The sequence below is a fragment of the Piliocolobus tephrosceles genome, chromosome 5 (genome assembly GCF_002776525.5).
Source record: "Piliocolobus tephrosceles isolate RC106 chromosome 5, ASM277652v3, whole genome shotgun sequence".
In the NCBI taxonomy this organism is placed as follows: Eukaryota; Metazoa; Chordata; class Mammalia; order Primates; family Cercopithecidae; genus Piliocolobus; species Piliocolobus tephrosceles.
This window is the reverse complement of record NC_045438.1, coordinates 6,388,525-6,407,403: the sequence shown is the minus strand read 5'-3', so window position 1 is coordinate 6,407,403 and position 18,879 is coordinate 6,388,525. Positions and strand designations below refer to the sequence as shown.

At 36.7% G+C, this 18,879-nt stretch overlaps 1 protein-coding gene across 1 annotated transcript in view; it reads right to left on the bottom strand.

The window, feature by feature from the left end:
* Positions 1 to 282: 282 nt before the first annotated feature.
* FRK (fyn related Src family tyrosine kinase) overlaps positions 283 to 18,879 on the bottom strand; it is a 169,462-nt gene continuing 150,865 nt past the window's right edge. The window contains exons 6-10 of the mRNA XM_023219032.2: positions 17,923 to 18,091; positions 13,106 to 13,264; positions 2,635 to 2,816; positions 1,424 to 1,592; positions 283 to 1,024 (exon numbers count right to left, since the gene is read on the bottom strand). Of these exons, the coding sequence (XP_023074800.1) occupies positions 813 to 1,024; positions 1,424 to 1,592; positions 2,635 to 2,816; positions 13,106 to 13,264; positions 17,923 to 18,091 (891 nt within the window). The 3' untranslated portion in view covers positions 283 to 812. The remainder of the gene's footprint in view (positions 1,025 to 1,423; positions 1,593 to 2,634; positions 2,817 to 13,105; positions 13,265 to 17,922; positions 18,092 to 18,879) is intronic.

Here is an 18,879-nt window from a genome sequence, read left to right as displayed (position 1 = left end):
TCATTTTCCTAAACTATTTTGATACTTATTTCTCAGACTTTACAGGCTATTAGATATTTCTCACATTTCCATAGATAATAACTCATTAGCTTTGCAACATGATTCTCAATATTAAGGGATTAAAACTAATGTATATGACTCTCAGTTGACACATACTGAAGTATAGGAAAATTCCATCATTTCCTTCTGCAAAATGAAAAAGATTTTAATTCGTTTTCTCAACAGCTGCATCATTTTTTTATGCATAGGAAAAAATGTGCAATTACTCCAAGTACAATCAAGTCATTTAACATGGCTTTACCATCATTGTAGTTACAGGATATTTTAAAAGAGAAAAAAAAATCTCAAAGCACAGGTCCTGCTGTGCAGCAAAGCAATCAAATTCCTTTATAATAACAGCCTGATGGGATTCAGCAATCTGAGGAATAATGAATAACCACTCTAATCAGTAAACGGGAAGATGCTACAACAGCCACTGAGTAAAAACTGACTATCATCTGTTGATTCTCTTGATCGGCATTTCAAACAATAAATTGAAATGTAAGTATCTCTTAAAAAGAAAAATAACTTTGTTTAGTGTGCTTAATTTTACCAGGCAGTGAGGAAATTATATATCACCTTGATTGCCTTGCAGTGTTGCCCAGTCAATAAAATGCACAAATAATCTTTTTTATAATACATGGCCAACTTTATCCTATCACTTGAATACTTCAGGATAAACTGATTGTGGAGTTGGTTGATAACATTGTACTTTGGAACTGACTATTTGAATTTGTTTTGCTACTTTATTATTTGATATTCTTCTCCAGTGTTCATCTTATGAAGTTATTTGCATCTGAATATGAAGAGTCTGTTTCAAAATAGTCCTCAAGTTTCCAATGCAGTGTCTCAAATGTAGGTCGTTCCTTAGGCTCTGCATTCCAGCACTCCAACATGATGTTGTAAAATTGCTGTGGACAATTGGATGGCTGGGGAAGTCTATAGTTTTGAGCCAACATCTGGATTACCTGGGCACCTGTCATACCTAGAAAATACAGAACAGAAACAATAACAACAACAACAAAAAAGCAAGTTAAAGCTCAGAGTCTTAAACTTATAGCCATTTATACTCTAGGTTACTAAGTAAGTCAATTTCCTTGGCAAAGCTTTGAGGTCTACCATCCCCTTCCCAGGTTACACAGATTAAACTAAGTCCTGCAGCAAGCGATGTCTATGACTGCAATTCACTAGCAAAGGAGAGGGAAGTAATAAACCACCTCATTAATGCAAATTACCATCATCAAATTTTATCTATCAAGCTCCCGCAGGTACTTGGTATGGTCAGCCTCATAACTCTGCCCTCTAAGCCTGGGAGAAGCAGTTAAAGTCACACCTAAGTAAGTGACCTGCAGCAGAAAGGTCCACTTCAGAATTAATTACTCACCACTGTAAGGCATTTTGCCATAAGTAATGATTTCATAAAGAAGGATTCCAAATGACCACACATCGGACTTAATGCTGAATTTATTAGTACGAATGGCTTCGGGGGCAGTCCACTTCACCGGCAGCTTTCTTTCGTGTTTCGATTCATAGATGTCTTCATTTTGATCTACCTGTTAATGCATTAAGGAATCCAGGCCAAGTTAAAGCAATTTTTTTTGCTACCCTCATTCATCTATAATCTGTTTCAGATTAAAATTTAGAGAAAAAAGATTCAAAATGAGCTTAGTTCAATTGACAATTACATTAGCAAATTCTGAATCTGGTATACAAGACTGAAAAATATGTGGGAAGTCATTAATAAAATATTATTTAAGAGCCTACTATGTGCCAAGAATAGCACTGAAAGAAACATTCTACTACATTTGGAGAATTAATACATGATTCAGGCTTCACATCTGATCCTGAGCGAAAAAAAAAGGAAGCAAAGTCTATTGTTTGATTTACTGATGATACTGAAAAGCCACTGACTTTGATAATTACCATGTAACCACTTGCTAATAATGAAAAGTATGATCTAAGTGTTTTAAATTAATATATAAACTCACTGGGGTACTAATTAATTTACAAAAAGAAAAAAAATGATGAATTCATGAAGATTAAAAGGGAATCATTTATTTGTTGTTTCATGCCCTGTATCCATATTTTTAGGGTACAATATGGAAATTTCAAATTAATTTAAGAGAAAAACACCTAATATTACATCTCCTATGGAGTATCTTTCAGACTGAGGTAAAAATTGGGAAATCAAAAAGCCAATGATTGCTGAAGAATTCTGGTGGCATGCAAATTAGTCTGGCATATAGTGAGTAATGGTGGTTAGGTTAACACTGCACAAAGTGTACAGCTTTTGTAAAGGAAATATAGGCAAATAGAGGTGACTGGTACTAACTGAAAAACAGATCATTAATTCAACTATACACTTAAGTACATACTTTCCAATCTGGTTGGTCACTGTTTTCTCTATTTTGTTTCTCCTTGATAAAGAGATAGGAATGTGCAGGCAGTTTGTAAGGTTTTGGACTATTGAAGTAGTTTATGGACTACAGAACTTGGAGAAACATTGTTTTAAAGAATAACAGTATATCTATTGGTTTACTAACTGTTAGACTTTTGACCTATTATGAAAACTAATTAAAACAAAACCAAATCCACCTTAAAAACTCTGGCAAGTCCAAAATCTGCTACTTTGTAGATATTATGTTCACCAACAAGGACATTTCTGGCAGCCAGATCTCTGTGAATGTAGTTCCGAGACTCCAGATAGGCCATTCCAGAGGCAACCTGTGCCGCTATGTCTACCTGTTGAGTCAGATGGATTTTTGACCCAGCATCACCTAAGCAAAAAGAGAAAAGTAAGAAAGTTACTTTAGAGAACATTTGAACTATTAAAGTGAATTCTGAGAATTTTCAATGAATGAGCTATCAGTGAGATTAAGTACAATGACACTGATCTGTTGAGCTATATATATATATATATATATATATATATATATATTCCACATTAACACAACTTAGTTTGCTGTGAAAGGTTAATAAGGCAACAATTTTTTCAGAGTCCAAACATATTCCAAGGCCCTCTCTTCCTCGAATGAGTATTACAAGTAACAAGTCATCGCATGATTCAAACATGGCTACAATTATCTGAGACTGTGGCTATTTTGCCTTTTTTCTTTTTTTAAATTTTATTTATCTTTTATTTTAAGTTCAGGGGTTCATTTCCAGGTTTGTTATATAGGTCAACTTGTGTCATGGGGGATTATTGCACAGATTATTTTGTCACCCAGGTATTAAGCTTAGTACCCATTAGTTATTTTTCCTGATCTTTTCCTTCCTCCCCACCTTCACCCTCTCATAGGACCCAGTATGTGTTGTTCCCCTCTGTGTGGGTGAACACAGCTCTCACTTATAAGTGAGAACATGTGGTATTTGGCTTTCTGATCCTGCATTAGTTTGCTAAGGATAATGGCCTCCAGCTCCATCCACGTTGCTGCAAAGGACATGATTTCATTTTTTATGGCTGCATAGTATTCCATGGTGTATACGTACCACATTTTCTTTATCCATTCTACCACTGATGGGCATTTAGGTTAATTCCATGTCTTTGCTATTGTGAATGGTGCTGCAAGAAACATACATGTGTATGTGTCTTTATGATAAAACAATGTATATTCCTTTGGGTATATATCCAGTAATGGGATTGCTGGGTCAAATGGTAGGTCTGTTTTTAGATATTTGAGGAATCGCTGCACTGTCTTCCACAATGATTGAACTAATGTACACCCCTACCAACAGTGTACAAGCATTTCTTTCTCTCTACAACCTTGCCAGCATCTGTTATTTTTTGACTTTTTAATGGCCATTCTGGCTGGTGAGAGATGGTATCTCATTGTGGTTTTGATTTGCATTTGTCTAATGATAAGTGCTGTTGAGCATTTTTTTTCACATGATTTCAGTACCATATGTCACTAACTAATTTCTTCATGGAAATTAATACTTAACTGCTACTGAATTTCTTTCAAGCATTGCGTACTTTGTTTTAGTCATTGAGCCAATAAAACAATACTAACTTTTATGGCTGAGCCAATGAAAATTTCTCATTCTTCCATCATGTTGTTTTTAAAAACTAGCTCACTAATACAAATGAAAGGTCTATCCATAGTTATAAAGTATGTATATTACATTTGTACCACCAAGCTTGATACATTTTTTTTTCTCTGCCTTAGTCTGTTATTCTTAGAATAGGTTGCTCATCTTTCCAGACATGGACAGACCTTCAATAGGCAAAGTTTCTCCTACTGGTAATTCTTTATAACTAAGTATTAAAAAATTTATATAGTATAATCAGTTTGATTATTATTAGTAGAGGGGGGTCAGCATTATTTTGTGGTGACTGACTCTTTGTATTTGCATTTGACTTACCTATTTTGTATTTGTACACAAAATAATACTGACTCCTTCTACTTTGAAATGGGGTGAGTCATCCCTGGGTAGGATTTAGCTGCCATACTGTTGACAGATGTTTTCAGATGTCTGGAGAATTAAAATAATGTCACATCAACTCAAACTAATATTCCTCTTATATATCCCTGTCTGAATAAGCTGAATACTACACAAAGTCCATGAGACTCATGGTCAAAAGCATAGACACAAGCCCTGACTTGAGAGGCAGCTGTAGGCATTACAGGGGTCAGGAAATCTGGTTTGAAGCTAGAGGGCCAGACTTTCAATCAAGGATATGCCTGATATTTCTTTGTGACCTTGGGCAAGCAGCTTAACATTCCTATGCATCAGTTTCCTCATCTGTACAATGATAATAGTAACTACTTTATGGTATTTCCTGTTAAAATGAAAATTAAAATGAATTAATTCATGTAAAAGACTTAAAGCAGTGCTTGGCACCTAGAAAGAACTCGGTAGATCCTATCTGTTATTATCATTGCTCCTATCTAATCAAGATAAAACATAGAACTTGCTAAGTTAGAGATACATATGAATTACCCATGTGGAAATGACTGAAGGAAGACAAGCTATGGGTCTGGAACTCAGGGGAGAATATGCAGCAAGAGGATATAGATTTAACAATCATAAGTTATAAGTGGGAGTTAAAACAGTAAAAGTGGGTGAGATTGCTAGGAAATGACAGAGAAACACCAATATTGAAGGTGGGCAGAGGAAGATAAACCTACAAGAAAACTGTGAAGAATCAGCCAAAAGAATATGAGAAGAAAACCACTAGAGAAACTTGTAACATGTCAAAGGTTTTGAGAAAGAGAAAATGCCATCATAGTCAAATTCCACAAATAAGTCCACGAAGAAAAGGACTAAGACATTTGTTAAATATAATAAGGGAGTCCCTGGAGATCTTGGGGATAGGAAGAGCAGTTTGACTGGAGATCAGGTAGGTAGAAGGATTTGAGGGCTAAATACGAGTGGAGGACATGGAGACAGAAGAAGGAGGTGGCAAATTCCAAAATCCTAATCAAGAAGGAAAACAAGAAGGTTCTGGTAGAGGTAAACACAAAGTAATGGGAAAGCAATTATCATAAAATTTGGGATAGTGAGGGGTTGTAATTGATAAAGTATTCAGGGGGTTTCTAGGGTGCTGGCCACATCCTAATGCTTGATCTGGGCAGTGACTGAATGGTTGCGTATTTGTTTGCTTTACAATTACATGTTAAATGATATTGTATGATTATGTGTTTTCTACATATATGCTATTTTTAATAAAAAATGAAATAAAGAGAGCCAAAAGAATTTTTAAGGGAAACACTTAAGCAGTGTGTGTGTGTACATATATATTTATTTTTTTAAGGCAAGTAGCATATCTCAATAAGTTGTGAGGTGAAACTAACTGCTTACCAATCCTTTTGTCCTTTCTTTTATCCCTGAGCACAGACAGAAGATTACATTTCCCATCTTCCCTTAGAGTTAAGTTGAGCCCTGTCACTAGTTCTGGGCAATGCAATGTGTGCAGAAATGATGAACATCACTTACAAGCCTGGGTGTTAAAATCTCCCACATCTTTATGGCTAGAGGGATGCATTTCAAAATGGTAGAGCCACATGAGTCTAAATCCCTGTATTATCCTTTAGAGAAAGTCACCTAGCAGAGCAGCCTGGCCCATATCAAAAAAAAAAAAAAAAAAACCCATTGTTTTGTATTAAGTCATAGAGAGTTTTGAATTCTATATTACGGCAGATGACATTATGCAGTCTAATACAAGACATAAGCATGAAAATAAATTATAACTTAGTATGCAGCATAACGGCAAAACATTGCTGCTATGATAGCCAAAATAGCCAGGCCTTTTGATATCAAATTCAGGGGGTTTCTAGGGTGCTGGCCACATCCTAATGCTCAATAAGAAAAGAAATGTATGGAAATTAAGACAAGCTGGTTACTAACCGTGAGTTATGTGGTATCTTCTAAAATGGCTCCCAGTTATCTGTACCTCCTGATATTCAAGCCTTTGTGAAAGCCTCTTCTACTAATTGTGGCCTGGACCTAGTGACTCATGTTTAACAACAGAATATGGCAGAAGTAGGTGGGATATCACTTCCAAGATTAAATTAGAAGAGGCTGTGACTTTGCCTTACAGATACTCTCGACCCTGTTGTTCTCTCGCTTGCTCACTCTAATAAAGCAAGCTGCTATGTTGCAAGGTGCCCAATGGAAAGGTCCCTGTAGCAAGGAGCAAAGGGCATCTTGCAGCCAACAACCAGAAAGGAATTGATTTCCTCAGTCCAACAGCCCAGGAGGAAACGACTCCTGCCAAGAGTCAAATGAGTGAGTTTAGAAGTGGATTTACCTCCATCAGAGCCTTCACATGACTGGGTACTTGTCAACACCCTGACTGCAGCCTTGTAAGAGGCCCTGAACTAGGAGACGCAGCTAAGCTACACCTAGATTCCTAACCACAGAAATTGTGAGATAATAAACATTTGCTGCTTTAAGCCACTAAGTTTTGTGGTACTGTTTTGTGCAGCAATAGACAACTAATACAGATTGATGTTACGAAGATAACATCAGTGCTATGAATACAGTTAAAAACATGAACTATGAAGCCAAACTTCCGACTTGGATGAGTTACCTAATCTCTCCATAACTGTTTCTTCAACTGTGAAGTGGGACTACTAATACTTACCTCATAAGGTGGTTAGATAAATGAAGTTCCCTTGTAAGTTGTATTCCTAGGAATTTTATTCCCTTTGTAGCAATTGTGAATGGGAGTTTGCTCATGATTTGGCTCTCTATTTGTCTATTACTGGTGTATAGGAATGCTTGTGATTTTTGCACATTGATTTTGTATCCTGAGACTTTGCTGAAGTTGTTTATCAGCTTAAGGAGTTTTTGGGCTGAGATGATGGGGTTTTCTAAATATACAATCATGTCATCTGCAAACAGAGATAACATGACTTCCTCTCTTCCTATTTGAATACCCTTTATTTCTTTCTCTTGCCTGATTGTCCTGGCCAGAACTATGTGGAATAGGAGTGATGAGAGAGGGCATCCTTGTCTTGTGCCAGTTTTCAAAGGTAATGCTTCCAGCTTTTGCCCATTCGGTATGATATTGGCTGTGGGTTTGTCATAAACAACTCTTATTATTTTGACATAAGTTCTGTCAATACTTAGTTTATTGAGTGTTAAGGACCTCTTTAAGGAGAACTACAAACCACTGCTCAAGGAAATAAGAGAGGACATAGACAAATGGAAAAATATTCCATGCTCACGGATAGAAAGAATCAATATTGTGAAAATGGTCATACTGCCCAAGGTAATTTGTAGATTCAATGCTATTGCCATCAAGCTTCACAGAATTAGAAAAAACTACTTTAAATTTCATATGGAACCAAAAAAGAACCCACATAGCCAAGACAATCCTAAGCAAAAAGAACAAAGCTGGAGGCATCATGCTACCTGTCTTCAAACTATACTACAAGGTTACAGTAACCAAAACAGCATGGTAGTGGTACCAAAACAGATGTATAGACCAATGGAACAGAACAGAGGCCTCAGAAATAACACCTTACATCTACAACTATCTGATCTTTGACAAACCTTACAAAAACAATCAATGGGGAAAGGATTCCCCATTTAATAAATGCTGTTGGGAAAACTGGCTAGCATATGCAGAAAACTGAAACGGGACCCCTTCCTTACACCTTACACAAAAATTAACTCATGATGGATTAAAGATTTAAACATAAGACCTAAAGCCATAAAAACCCTGAAGAAAACCTAGGCAATACCATTCAGGACATAGGCATGGGCAAAGACTTCATGACTAAAACACCAAAAGCAATGGCAACAAAAGCCCAAATTGACAAATGGGATCTCATTAAACTGAAGAGCTTCTGCACAGCAAAAGAAACTATCATCAGAGTGAACAGGGAACCTACAGAATGGGAGAAAATTTTTGCAATCTATTCACCTGACAAAGGGCTAATACCAAGAATCTACAAGGAACTTAAACAAATTTACAAAAAAAAAAAAAAACCTCATCAAAAAGTGGGCAAAGGATATGAACAGACACTTTTCAAAAGAAGGCATTTTTGCAGCCAACAAATACATGAAAAAAAGCTCATCCTCACTGATCATTAGAGAAATCCAAATCAAAACCACAATGAGATAGGATGTCACGTCAGTTAGAATGGGATATTAAAAAGTCCAGAAACAACAGATGCTGGACAGGATATGGAAAAATAGGAATGCTTTTACATTGTTGGTGGGGGTATAAACTAGTTCAACCATTATGGAGGACAGTGTGGCAATTCCTCAAGGATCTAGAACTAGAAATACCATTTGACCCAGCAATCCCACTGCTGGGTATACACCCAAAGGATTATAAATCATTCTACTATAAAGACGCATGCACATGCATGCTTATTGCGGTACTATTCATGATAGCAAAGACTTGGAACCAACCCAAACACCCATCAATGATAGACTGGATAAAGAAAATGTGGCACATATACACCATGGAATACTATGCAGCCATAAAAAAGAATGAGTTCATGTCCTTTGCAGGAACACGGATGAAACTGGAAACCATCACTCTCAGCAAACTAACACAAGAACAGAAAACCGAACACCGCATGTTCTCACTCATAAGTGAGAATTGAAGAGTAAGAACACATGGATACAGGGAGGGGAACATCACACACCGGGGCCTGTCGGGGGGTGGTGAGCAAGGGGAGGGATAGCATTAGGAGAAATACCTAATGTAGACGATAGGTTGATGGGAGCAGCAAACCACCATGGCACATGTATACCTATGTAACAAACCTGCACATTCTGCACATGTATCCCAGAATTTTAAATATAATTTTAAAAAATAAAAGTAATTGAAAACAAAGAAAAATGAATTAATATTTATAAAAGACTTAGAAATTGCCTGTCACAAAGTACTACAGTGTTTTTAAAGAAAAAAAAGTATATATATGATCCTCTCCTATCACTATCTTGTATAGTTCATTTCCAGTCAATCACCTAATTTAATACTCTGAACAACTATATGAAGTAAGTATTGCAATTATTCTCACCCATTTCATGGGGATTCCTATTACTCAAAGGAATAGGTAATAAGTTGTCTGATATATAATAGATGTTCTATAAGTATTTACTGGGGAAAAAACAAGTCAAACTAAACTTTTTTAAAATGGAGCTATTTATCCTCTTTAAATTGTAATAAGATGTATCTGTCATTAATTACCCTCAATACTAAACTTTTTTTTACAGATCTCTCTCATTTTGCAGAAATGTATTACAAAAATTATCCAGCCAAGCTTAGAAACTACAAAAATGGTTATATAGAAAAAATATGTATGTTATTTCAGCTATCATATATGACATCTAATTTTATTACAGTGGATAGAAAAAGGTTTGCACTGATAGGCATAATACTGGAGGAAACTGAGTGACACACACTTCCTACTTTGAAGGGTGCAGTAACCTCAGTACTGCCTAAGTAAACCTCAACACATACTTTTCCTACAACCAACAGAGGTCAAAACTGATGTAAAAGTTCACAAATCTATGATAATTTACATTTGCAGCAAGAAAATATTTTCAACTATATTCCATTACTCAAGAATCTTTCAGCTTAATAATATTCATTATGATGGGCTGCTTAAGAGTGGCACATCCATTTTTAAGATCGCTTTATTGAATGTGAACCCTCTTGATTGGGGAAGGAGCTGTCTGCAGTGAGCACATGTTCATTACTCCTCCTGGCTGCTAAGCATCATCCTCACAAATGAAGGCACTGGGAAACTTGACCCTAATGGTGGCCTAACCCTGAAGCTGATAGGGTTCATACTTAGCCCCGAGTAAACCACATTACCAGGCCACAAAAATCCTCAATGCCAAAGGAGTTGGCCACGTACCAAGTGGAACTTTTCAAGCTGATACCAAGAGTCTCAAAACAAGCTTGACTCCAAGTCCCAATCTTGTTAGGTTCAAGATGGTCCCAACTTAATCTGTTTATTCAATACCTAATTAGTACATACTTTCTTATGTGCCAGACACTGTTCTAACTTTGAAACAAAGAAAACACTATCTGCCTCTGTTGAGTTATATTCAGAGGATACTAAAAACAAGTCAAATAAATAAGATACACAGTATAAGATGCTTAACAGCCAAGAAGATAAAATAAAAAACAAGGGAAAAGGAATACTTTAAGAGTCAGTCGAAAGAGATTAAATTTTAAAATTCAGAGGGTGACCAGTGAAGCACTCACCAAGATGGAAACATCTAAGTAGAGATTTTGAGGAAATTAGAAGTGAGCATGTGGATAAATGTCAAAACAACAAAAAAATTCAGGCAGAGGAAATAACGAGTGAGGCAAAAGCATGCTCAGAGGGTAGGAAAAATAGCAAAGAGGGCTATTGTGGCTGACACACACTGAGTAAGAAGAAGGTTGTAGAAGATGAGATCAGAGAGGGAACAGAGAGCCAGGCCATGCAGGACTTCATGAGTCACACATGCTTTGATTTACATTTTAACTGCATCTCTCTAGCTGTTGTGTTGAGAAGAAACTGAAGGCGACAAGAACCAGAAGATGAAGACCAGCCGGGAGCTACTGCAGAATTCAGGAGAGAGGCAATGGCAGCCTGGATCAGGGTAGGAGCATTGAGGAGAGGTAAAATCCTCTATATATTTTGAAGGCCAGCCAATGGGATTTTGCTAGCAGGTTAGAGATGGAACATGAAAAGTAGAGACGATACCAAGGTATTAGGCCTGAGTGTTGATATGGTCAAAGAAGGAAAGACTGCAAGAGTAGCAGATTACTGGGGAGAATACAGGGAGATCAGTTTGGGGCATGTCATCTTGAGATGTCTAATAGACATTTCTACTATAGTAGAAATTAGGGCTGTTCACAAACAATGATTTTTCCCTCCTTTCAAGCACTTTACAGAATTGTACCTCCCTACCCTCTTTGACTTGATTTGTCCAAATGGAAAGGGAACAGAATTATCTTTGTCACTACTGGTCAGAAGCTTTAAGAATCAGGGTGAGATTAGTCTCATCCCCTTTCTCTGCCAGGGTGATCAAAAGAACTGAGCCACCAGCCAATATATTTTGCGATGTAGCATGGATAAGAAATAATCATGTGTGTTAAGCCCTTGGGGATTTGGAGACTGTTAGTTATTGCAGCATATTTACATTATGCAGACTGATACAATATTCAAGTAGAGATGTTCAGAAGGCAGTTGGGTATGATTCTCAAGTAAAGGGGGAATAAAATTTGGAGAATTGTCAGGACACAAAAAGATTAAACAATGAGATTAGATGAAATTAATAAGGGAACTAGTGATGTTATGAACAGTCTTGGAGAACTCCAAGATACTGAGAGGTCTGGGAATGAAGGAAATCACATAGGTTGAAAAGAATCACCAAGAAAGGAAGGAGCAAATGCCATTGAGTGAAGTGTCCTGAAAGCCAAATGAAGGAACTATTTCCAAGAGGAGAAAGCGTCTATTGAATTAAATGCTGTCGGTAGATCTGAGGATGGGGAATAGGCCATTACATGTAATTATGTGAATACTATTAGGGACCTTTATAAAGCATTTTTTGCTAGATATGACCCAAGATGACGTTTGCACTTTGTCCTCCTGGGAATAAGGCAAAAGGGGTTATTAATAGCTGAGTTTAATCTTTCTATGGTGGGTAACATATTCTGATGCTGTTAAATTCAATATTTTTCTGCAATGAAGCTGAGTATATTTCTGTTTTTAATGGCATTCAACAGGCCTTATTATGTTCTTTGTTCTTCTTATCTTGTTTTATAGTTTAACGTTACCAACTTCACAAGGCATCCTGAAATCAGAGGATATTCTTATGTTTCTGAAATCTTTGTTTCATCATTCTCACCTCCCTTTACCTCTATACATTCTATCATTCCCACCCTGACATTTCAAGAAATTATAGAAGTCTCCTTTTCAAGCTTGAATTATTCATCAGTACTTGATCTCACCGTCTTTGAACATCTCATTTTAATGTTCATTATACTGTATTGTTGTTTACTAAATTATCCATTTGTAATAAACATCAAAATTTCACAATGCCCTTCAGTCTTCTCTGACTACAGGAAACAAATAGAGAAATAAAGCAATAGTATATTTCTGCTTTTTTGCTGACAATTCTTATGTTGCCTAGCAGTGGAAGTATTTTAAACAGCAAGAAGTACAAGTTGTCAACTACTGGCAAAGAAAATAAACATAGGATACTTCCTTCCCTTTTGCCCCAAATGTATTCCACGTCCCCGAATTCTGTGCCATAGAAAATACTGGTCCATAACTGATAATGTTCAATTAGTGCAGGAAATAAAGCATCATGCAAAACATCCATTCTTTAATTTCCCACGTTACATTCAATTACTCTAATATATCTATTGTGAAAAATTTTCTCTTCCACTGCACAAGTATTTTCCACCTTTTGAGTATACAGTATATAACCTATTAAATAGTAGCTGAGCCATTCAATGTGAAGACATTCATTCTCACAGACATACACATAGTAAATATCCTTTGGGTTACAGAAGGCTTGCTAAATTGACATTTATAGGACTAGCTAAACTAAATTCCTCTTTTTTTTTCTCTCCTTTTATTAAGTCTTTGCTTACTTTGGAGATATTCTTGCAGACTTCCATGTCTCATCAACTCTGTAATAATATAAATTGGATCTTCTAAAGTGCAAACAGCATAAAGCTGGATAAGCTTTGGATGTCTTAGGTTCTTCATTATCTGTGCCTCCCTCAGGAAGTCACGTGGATCCATTGAACCTGAAACAAGAAGAGGCAGAAATCACTTTATGTTATTGAGGCATTCCTATCCTCACAGCAGCCTGGTGGGAATCATCAAGATTGCCTCCTGCTTCTCAGTAGAGTAAGAGCATCAGTGTCACAAATCTTCAGAGTTATCAAGAAGAGAATCAGTTCAGCCAGAGCAACCTAATAACTGGATGTGTTGGTGCATCAGGAGTATACGGTTTATATGTTATGACCTGTAGGTGAAGAGAGGTAGATTCAGGTCTACATGAAAAACGAAGGAAAAAGGAGAGACTGATAATCTAACTGATAAAACAAGGCATCTTAACACAAAAGGAAAACATTCTATTAACATGAGCACTGAAGGTCACTGAATATTTAATTACTGCAGCCAGAGACTGATAGCTGCCCTGTCCTTGGTGCCCACTGTGGGAACAGCTGGAAAAAACCTAAAACACTGATATTCTGCAATAATTTTATCTTTAATTCTGTAGGAACATAGTGTGTAGGCCAAGTGGAAAACATCCAAGACCATCCCCAAAAGTTAATGGGGTTTTTTTTCACCTGTTTTATATGTTCAACTTGAAACTGATATTTAATATTTTCTCCTGTACTATCTGCTTCCAGAGTCAGAGCCTTAATAGCATGGCTATTGGAGGAGAGACAATATTAAGGCCTATTTAGAAGACTTGCCTGCAATTAAATTATATTTTAATGGCTCCACTCTGACTCACCATGCAAGGTGTCAAGTAGTTGCCATCAAATAAAATCTAAGAGGAGGAAGATTACCTGGAGTTTACATTTCACCAGTAATTTTAAAATATTTTCTTTTAGAATATGATGTTTCAGAGGCATTACTGTAATTAAAGGAATATTGTCATTTCACATCTTAGTATTCACTATGAATAATGCAAATATGGTTTCCATTGATGCTCCAAGAGACTACTACATTCATCATCCTCTTGATGTTGAAGACTTTATAACTGATATTTAAACCCAGGCATGGATAAGCTTTGACATTCTAAGACAACACTGTGACTTGTTTATTAATGTGAAGTTGAGTTAGTTACATGTCACCTGCACATCATTTCACATAAAACATTTGAGCAGTCTCCCCTTTGAGAACCCAGAAGTTCAGACCTGGACTGATCAGACTCTGCATTCTAGACAAATCTCAGCTCTCTGCCACTAGCGCTCTGTGTGATCTTGAGCAAGTTATCAAACCTCTCTAAACTTCAGTTTCTTCATCTGTAAAACATGGCTAATAATTTTACTGACATCATAAGATCATTAACAAGATAATAGCAATGCCTGCACGTATGTGTTCAGTGACCATCATTATTTATATTATCACTGATAATGCATAGTCTCGGAAAAACCAAACAGACCAGCTGTAAGTATATATCACAGGCTAAGGAAGAAAAGGGACAAGGACTTAGAGAGAATAGGAGAAAATGGCTGATTCTCTTTTCCGTTACATGTTTCTCAGCTCCATCAATTCCATCTCTACCACTGGTTTACTCCACACAGTCAAATAGGATTAAAATTTGGAATCACAGTCGCAAAATGGAGCTGAGAATAAGAGACACCTAAACCATAATAAAGGACTTTGTTCTTGATTGTTACAACTAGTTTGGCCTATGGTCAAATATCAACACAGTGGGGATTCCCCCCACTACCACCCCAAAAATATAAGCTTCCAGTGATAGCAGCAATTATGATCACCATACAGAAAATGAAGATGGGTGCGGTGGCTCATGTCTGTGATCCCAGAACTTTGGGATGCCAAGGCAGGCGGATCACTTGAGGTCAGGAGTTAGGAGACCAGCCTGGCCAACAAGGTGAAACCATGTCTCTACTAAAAATATAAAAATTAGCCAGACGTAGTGTCAGGTGCCTATAATCCCAGTTACTCAGGAGGCTGAGGCAGGAGAATCACTTGGAGGCAGAAGAATCACTTGAACCCAGGAGGTAGAGGTTACAGTGATCTGAGATCATGTCATTGCACTCCAGACTGGGGAAAAAAAAAGACAAGAAAAGAAAAAAAAGAAAAGAAAAAGAAAATTATATATACAATATATATTTATGTTACTGAAATTTCTATGTTGTGTGGCCATCAGATTCAAGCAATGTAGGACACTCAAACTCATTCCCAAATCAGACTATGCACAAGAACTGAAATCACAGTAGGTCAGAAGCCTCTTCAGGTGAAGACTGTTTCAGAGCACTCCTTCATGGCCATGCTGGTTATAGCTCACCAGAAGCCCAATCTCAACTCAGCTAGTAATGTAACATTAAATATTAATTTTTTTCCTGTCAAAGCTACTGTAGGAGTTCACTTCAGGCTCATCTTTACTGCGTAGTAGCCTGCTAAGCAATAAATAGCTGCTAAGATTGATTAATGGCCCCAGTGAAGTGAAGACATTTAACCAATCACAAAAGCTGTTTGTGGCTATTACACTGTAAATCAATAGTAATTATTCCTGTTGGAGAGAAAGCTATCTTTTTTTTTTTTTAATATGAGAAATCTGACTTTTTTGTTGTCCTTTGACTTCCCAAAGGGCTTCCTTAGAGAACAGTGTTAGGAAGGCTAGCTAGCTGCCTCTTCTTAGAAAAGAATTATTAGGTTGGACAATAAAGTTTAGCCATGATTTATTAACAAGATTAGGGTTTAAAAGCATATACACACAGTGATTGTGAAAATCTCAGGTGCTAGAATAGAATGTCCTCACCTGGAGCACTCATATAGCATCTGGCCACTTAAAAGTGCCTGTCTCTTGCTTCATCTGGCAGATGAAAATGCTGAAACTGAATTCCTGCACTAGTAAATTTGCACTTCAGTGGACACATCTGTCAGCAGCCCCATGGAGGCTAACATTTATTAAGAACTTGCTGCATATACTTTACGTACATTGGCTCCATTTGTCCTCATAAAACCCTAGAAAGTAGGAACTATTATGCTTCCCACTTCCAGATGAGAAGATTCCAAAAGGTTAAAAAATTGTCCAAAGTCACAGAGGGCAGAGCCAGGTTTAAACACAGATTTATGTTATGTCAAATTTGACACTATTAACTTGTTACACCAGAGGATCCCAACATTTTCAGTTCATGGAACCCTTAGTGTCTCCATAACTTTTTTCATGATGTCTCTAACTGGAAAAAAAAAAAAACTAATAGTTCTTTTGATTACTGGGTTAGATCCAAACAAGTTAAGAAGTATTTATCCTAACAATGTAACAGCCATTTGAAAAAGTAACACAGGTAAATTGAAAGGAAAAGACAATTTTTCATTTAATTCTTAACTACAAGTGCTTACTAAAGTGATATATGCATTCCTGGGACACTGCACAACTTCTCCAATCTTAGAATCAGATGGAGCACTGCTACCCCCATTTTCTGGTCCATATTGATTTTTGTGTGGATTTTGCATTTGACCATAGCAACCATCAAAAACCCAGCTTTACAAAGATACAATGTCAACAAAACAAATGTTGTTTTAAAGTTGAAACCATGAACTACTTAAAGGTTGTACAATATTCAGGATGTTAACTTCAAAACTTTTAAGTATTCCACAGCACTCCTGTGAATTCACCGTGGTGCCCTCAAGGGCCTTGGCACACAGTTTGGGAACCATAGTGTTACCCTATCCTGCCAGCAATCAAATCCCAAGTGCTCAAGTTCTGCCACCAGACCTCTAAGAATTACCAAACCTCTAAGAATTCTGGGCTAGGTAAATAATGCAGGTCTCCCAGAAAACTACAATCTAGCCTATGTTGATTCTTCTTACCTCTGTTATAAAGGTACATACGAGGTTACTACAGCAATGTTGCACTTTTATAGACTGCCACTTCCATGAGGTGTGATGCAATAGTAATAGATGTGGGTTCAAATCCCAGCTATGCCATTTACTGACTTTTCCATTATTATAATAATAGTTTTTATCCATCACTTACTGTAAACCAGGTACTATACAAAGAATTTCCACTAATGACCTAATTTATCTTCTTGGCTGGCCTTATTATTACTTCTGTTTTACAAATGACAAAACTGAAGCATAGAGTTCAAAACTTTACACTAGATCACATAACTAGAAAGTATTTGGGAAGTTACTTAGTCTCTCTTTTAAATAGAGGGAATAAAGCCTGGCTGAATAAATACTGATTTCAATATAATTTTACTTGCCATCACAGGAAAAAGGAAGACGGAAGGGAAAAAAAAGGTCCTACATTTTCAAATACAAGTTTCTTAAGATGGACCATTTTGCCTTTGAACCATAGAAAATTAATACTTTTAGAAATAGTTGTTTCCTGAATAGTATCAAGATTCCTTCTGATTTTTAAAATACTTTCAGTTAAGTCAGTATCTGTTAACTAAGGCTAAGAACAAAATGGGAAGAAGGACATTGGAAGACTGAATCCTAACTCCAGAGAAGAGATGAGTTGTCAGACTCTTCAATCAGCGATATTTTAAGACTCAGTTGAACCAGGAAGTGTGCTCTTGTTTTTATATTTTAATGCCTTATCCATATGTTGGGGTCACCTGGGCTAGAGAGAATGACCACAACACCTGCTTGCTGCCAGTATTAGCCACTCCATGACCTCTTAGATATTTACAGTGTTAAATTGAGCTCATAAAAATCAACATATGCCATTTAACCTTTATTGTTCTCGCACCTGGTTTTAATGTTTTCACTGCTACTGGAGTGGTATTGTTCCACAGACCTTCCCATACTTCGCCGAACTGACCAGATCCCAATCGCTTCAGAAGCTGTATGGAGTTGCGGTCTATCTCCCACTGGTCCACGGTTTTATATGACAAATCAAATGGAGCTGGGACCTGGATCTGTTCCATAGAATAATAAGAGCGATTGTTAAAAAAAAAAAAAAATAGGGGGGTATATTTAATATTATTTTGTTGAAAATAATAGTCTAGGTACTTTTAAATAAAACATTTTTTAAAACAAAATATTGTAAACTGTACTATTATTGCTTCAAAATCAAAAAGTATGGTGGGAGAATCTGCATTGTTAACTCTTCAAATTGATCTTCCAAATCTTGGGAAGTCAGACACCTTCTTGTCAACCTGTCTGATCCCATACCTAATGCCATCGTCACTCAGGTCTGGAATGACTTCTCTGTCCCTCTTCATCTAGCTAAATCCTCTTAGTTTCAAGGCCCAGCTGAAGTTCCATCTCACCCACAAATCCTTCCCAAACTCTTTGGCTCTAGTTTTATTATATGTATCATTTATTTTGCATAATTAAATGTTTTATATTTTTCAAACTCATTTTTTCATTTCCTTATTTGTTCATTCATTTATTTACTCATCCATTTAGTAAGTAAAATTGTTTTAAGCATTGACTAGGTGCTTTTCTATAAACAAAACAAGCAAGACCCCTGCCCTCCAATAACTCATATTCTAGTTTACCACCTGCCCTATGGTCTCTGTGGCAGCTTCTAAACTCTGCTGTTGTGGCACAAAAGAATCCAAAGAAAACTCATATATGAATGAGCATCTGCGCAAATAAAACTTATTTACAAAAACAAGCATACGTCAGTGTGAGCTCATGGGCCATGGTTTGCCTATACCTGCCACAGGTAATAAAATGACAATTTTTTTTCCTGAACTGA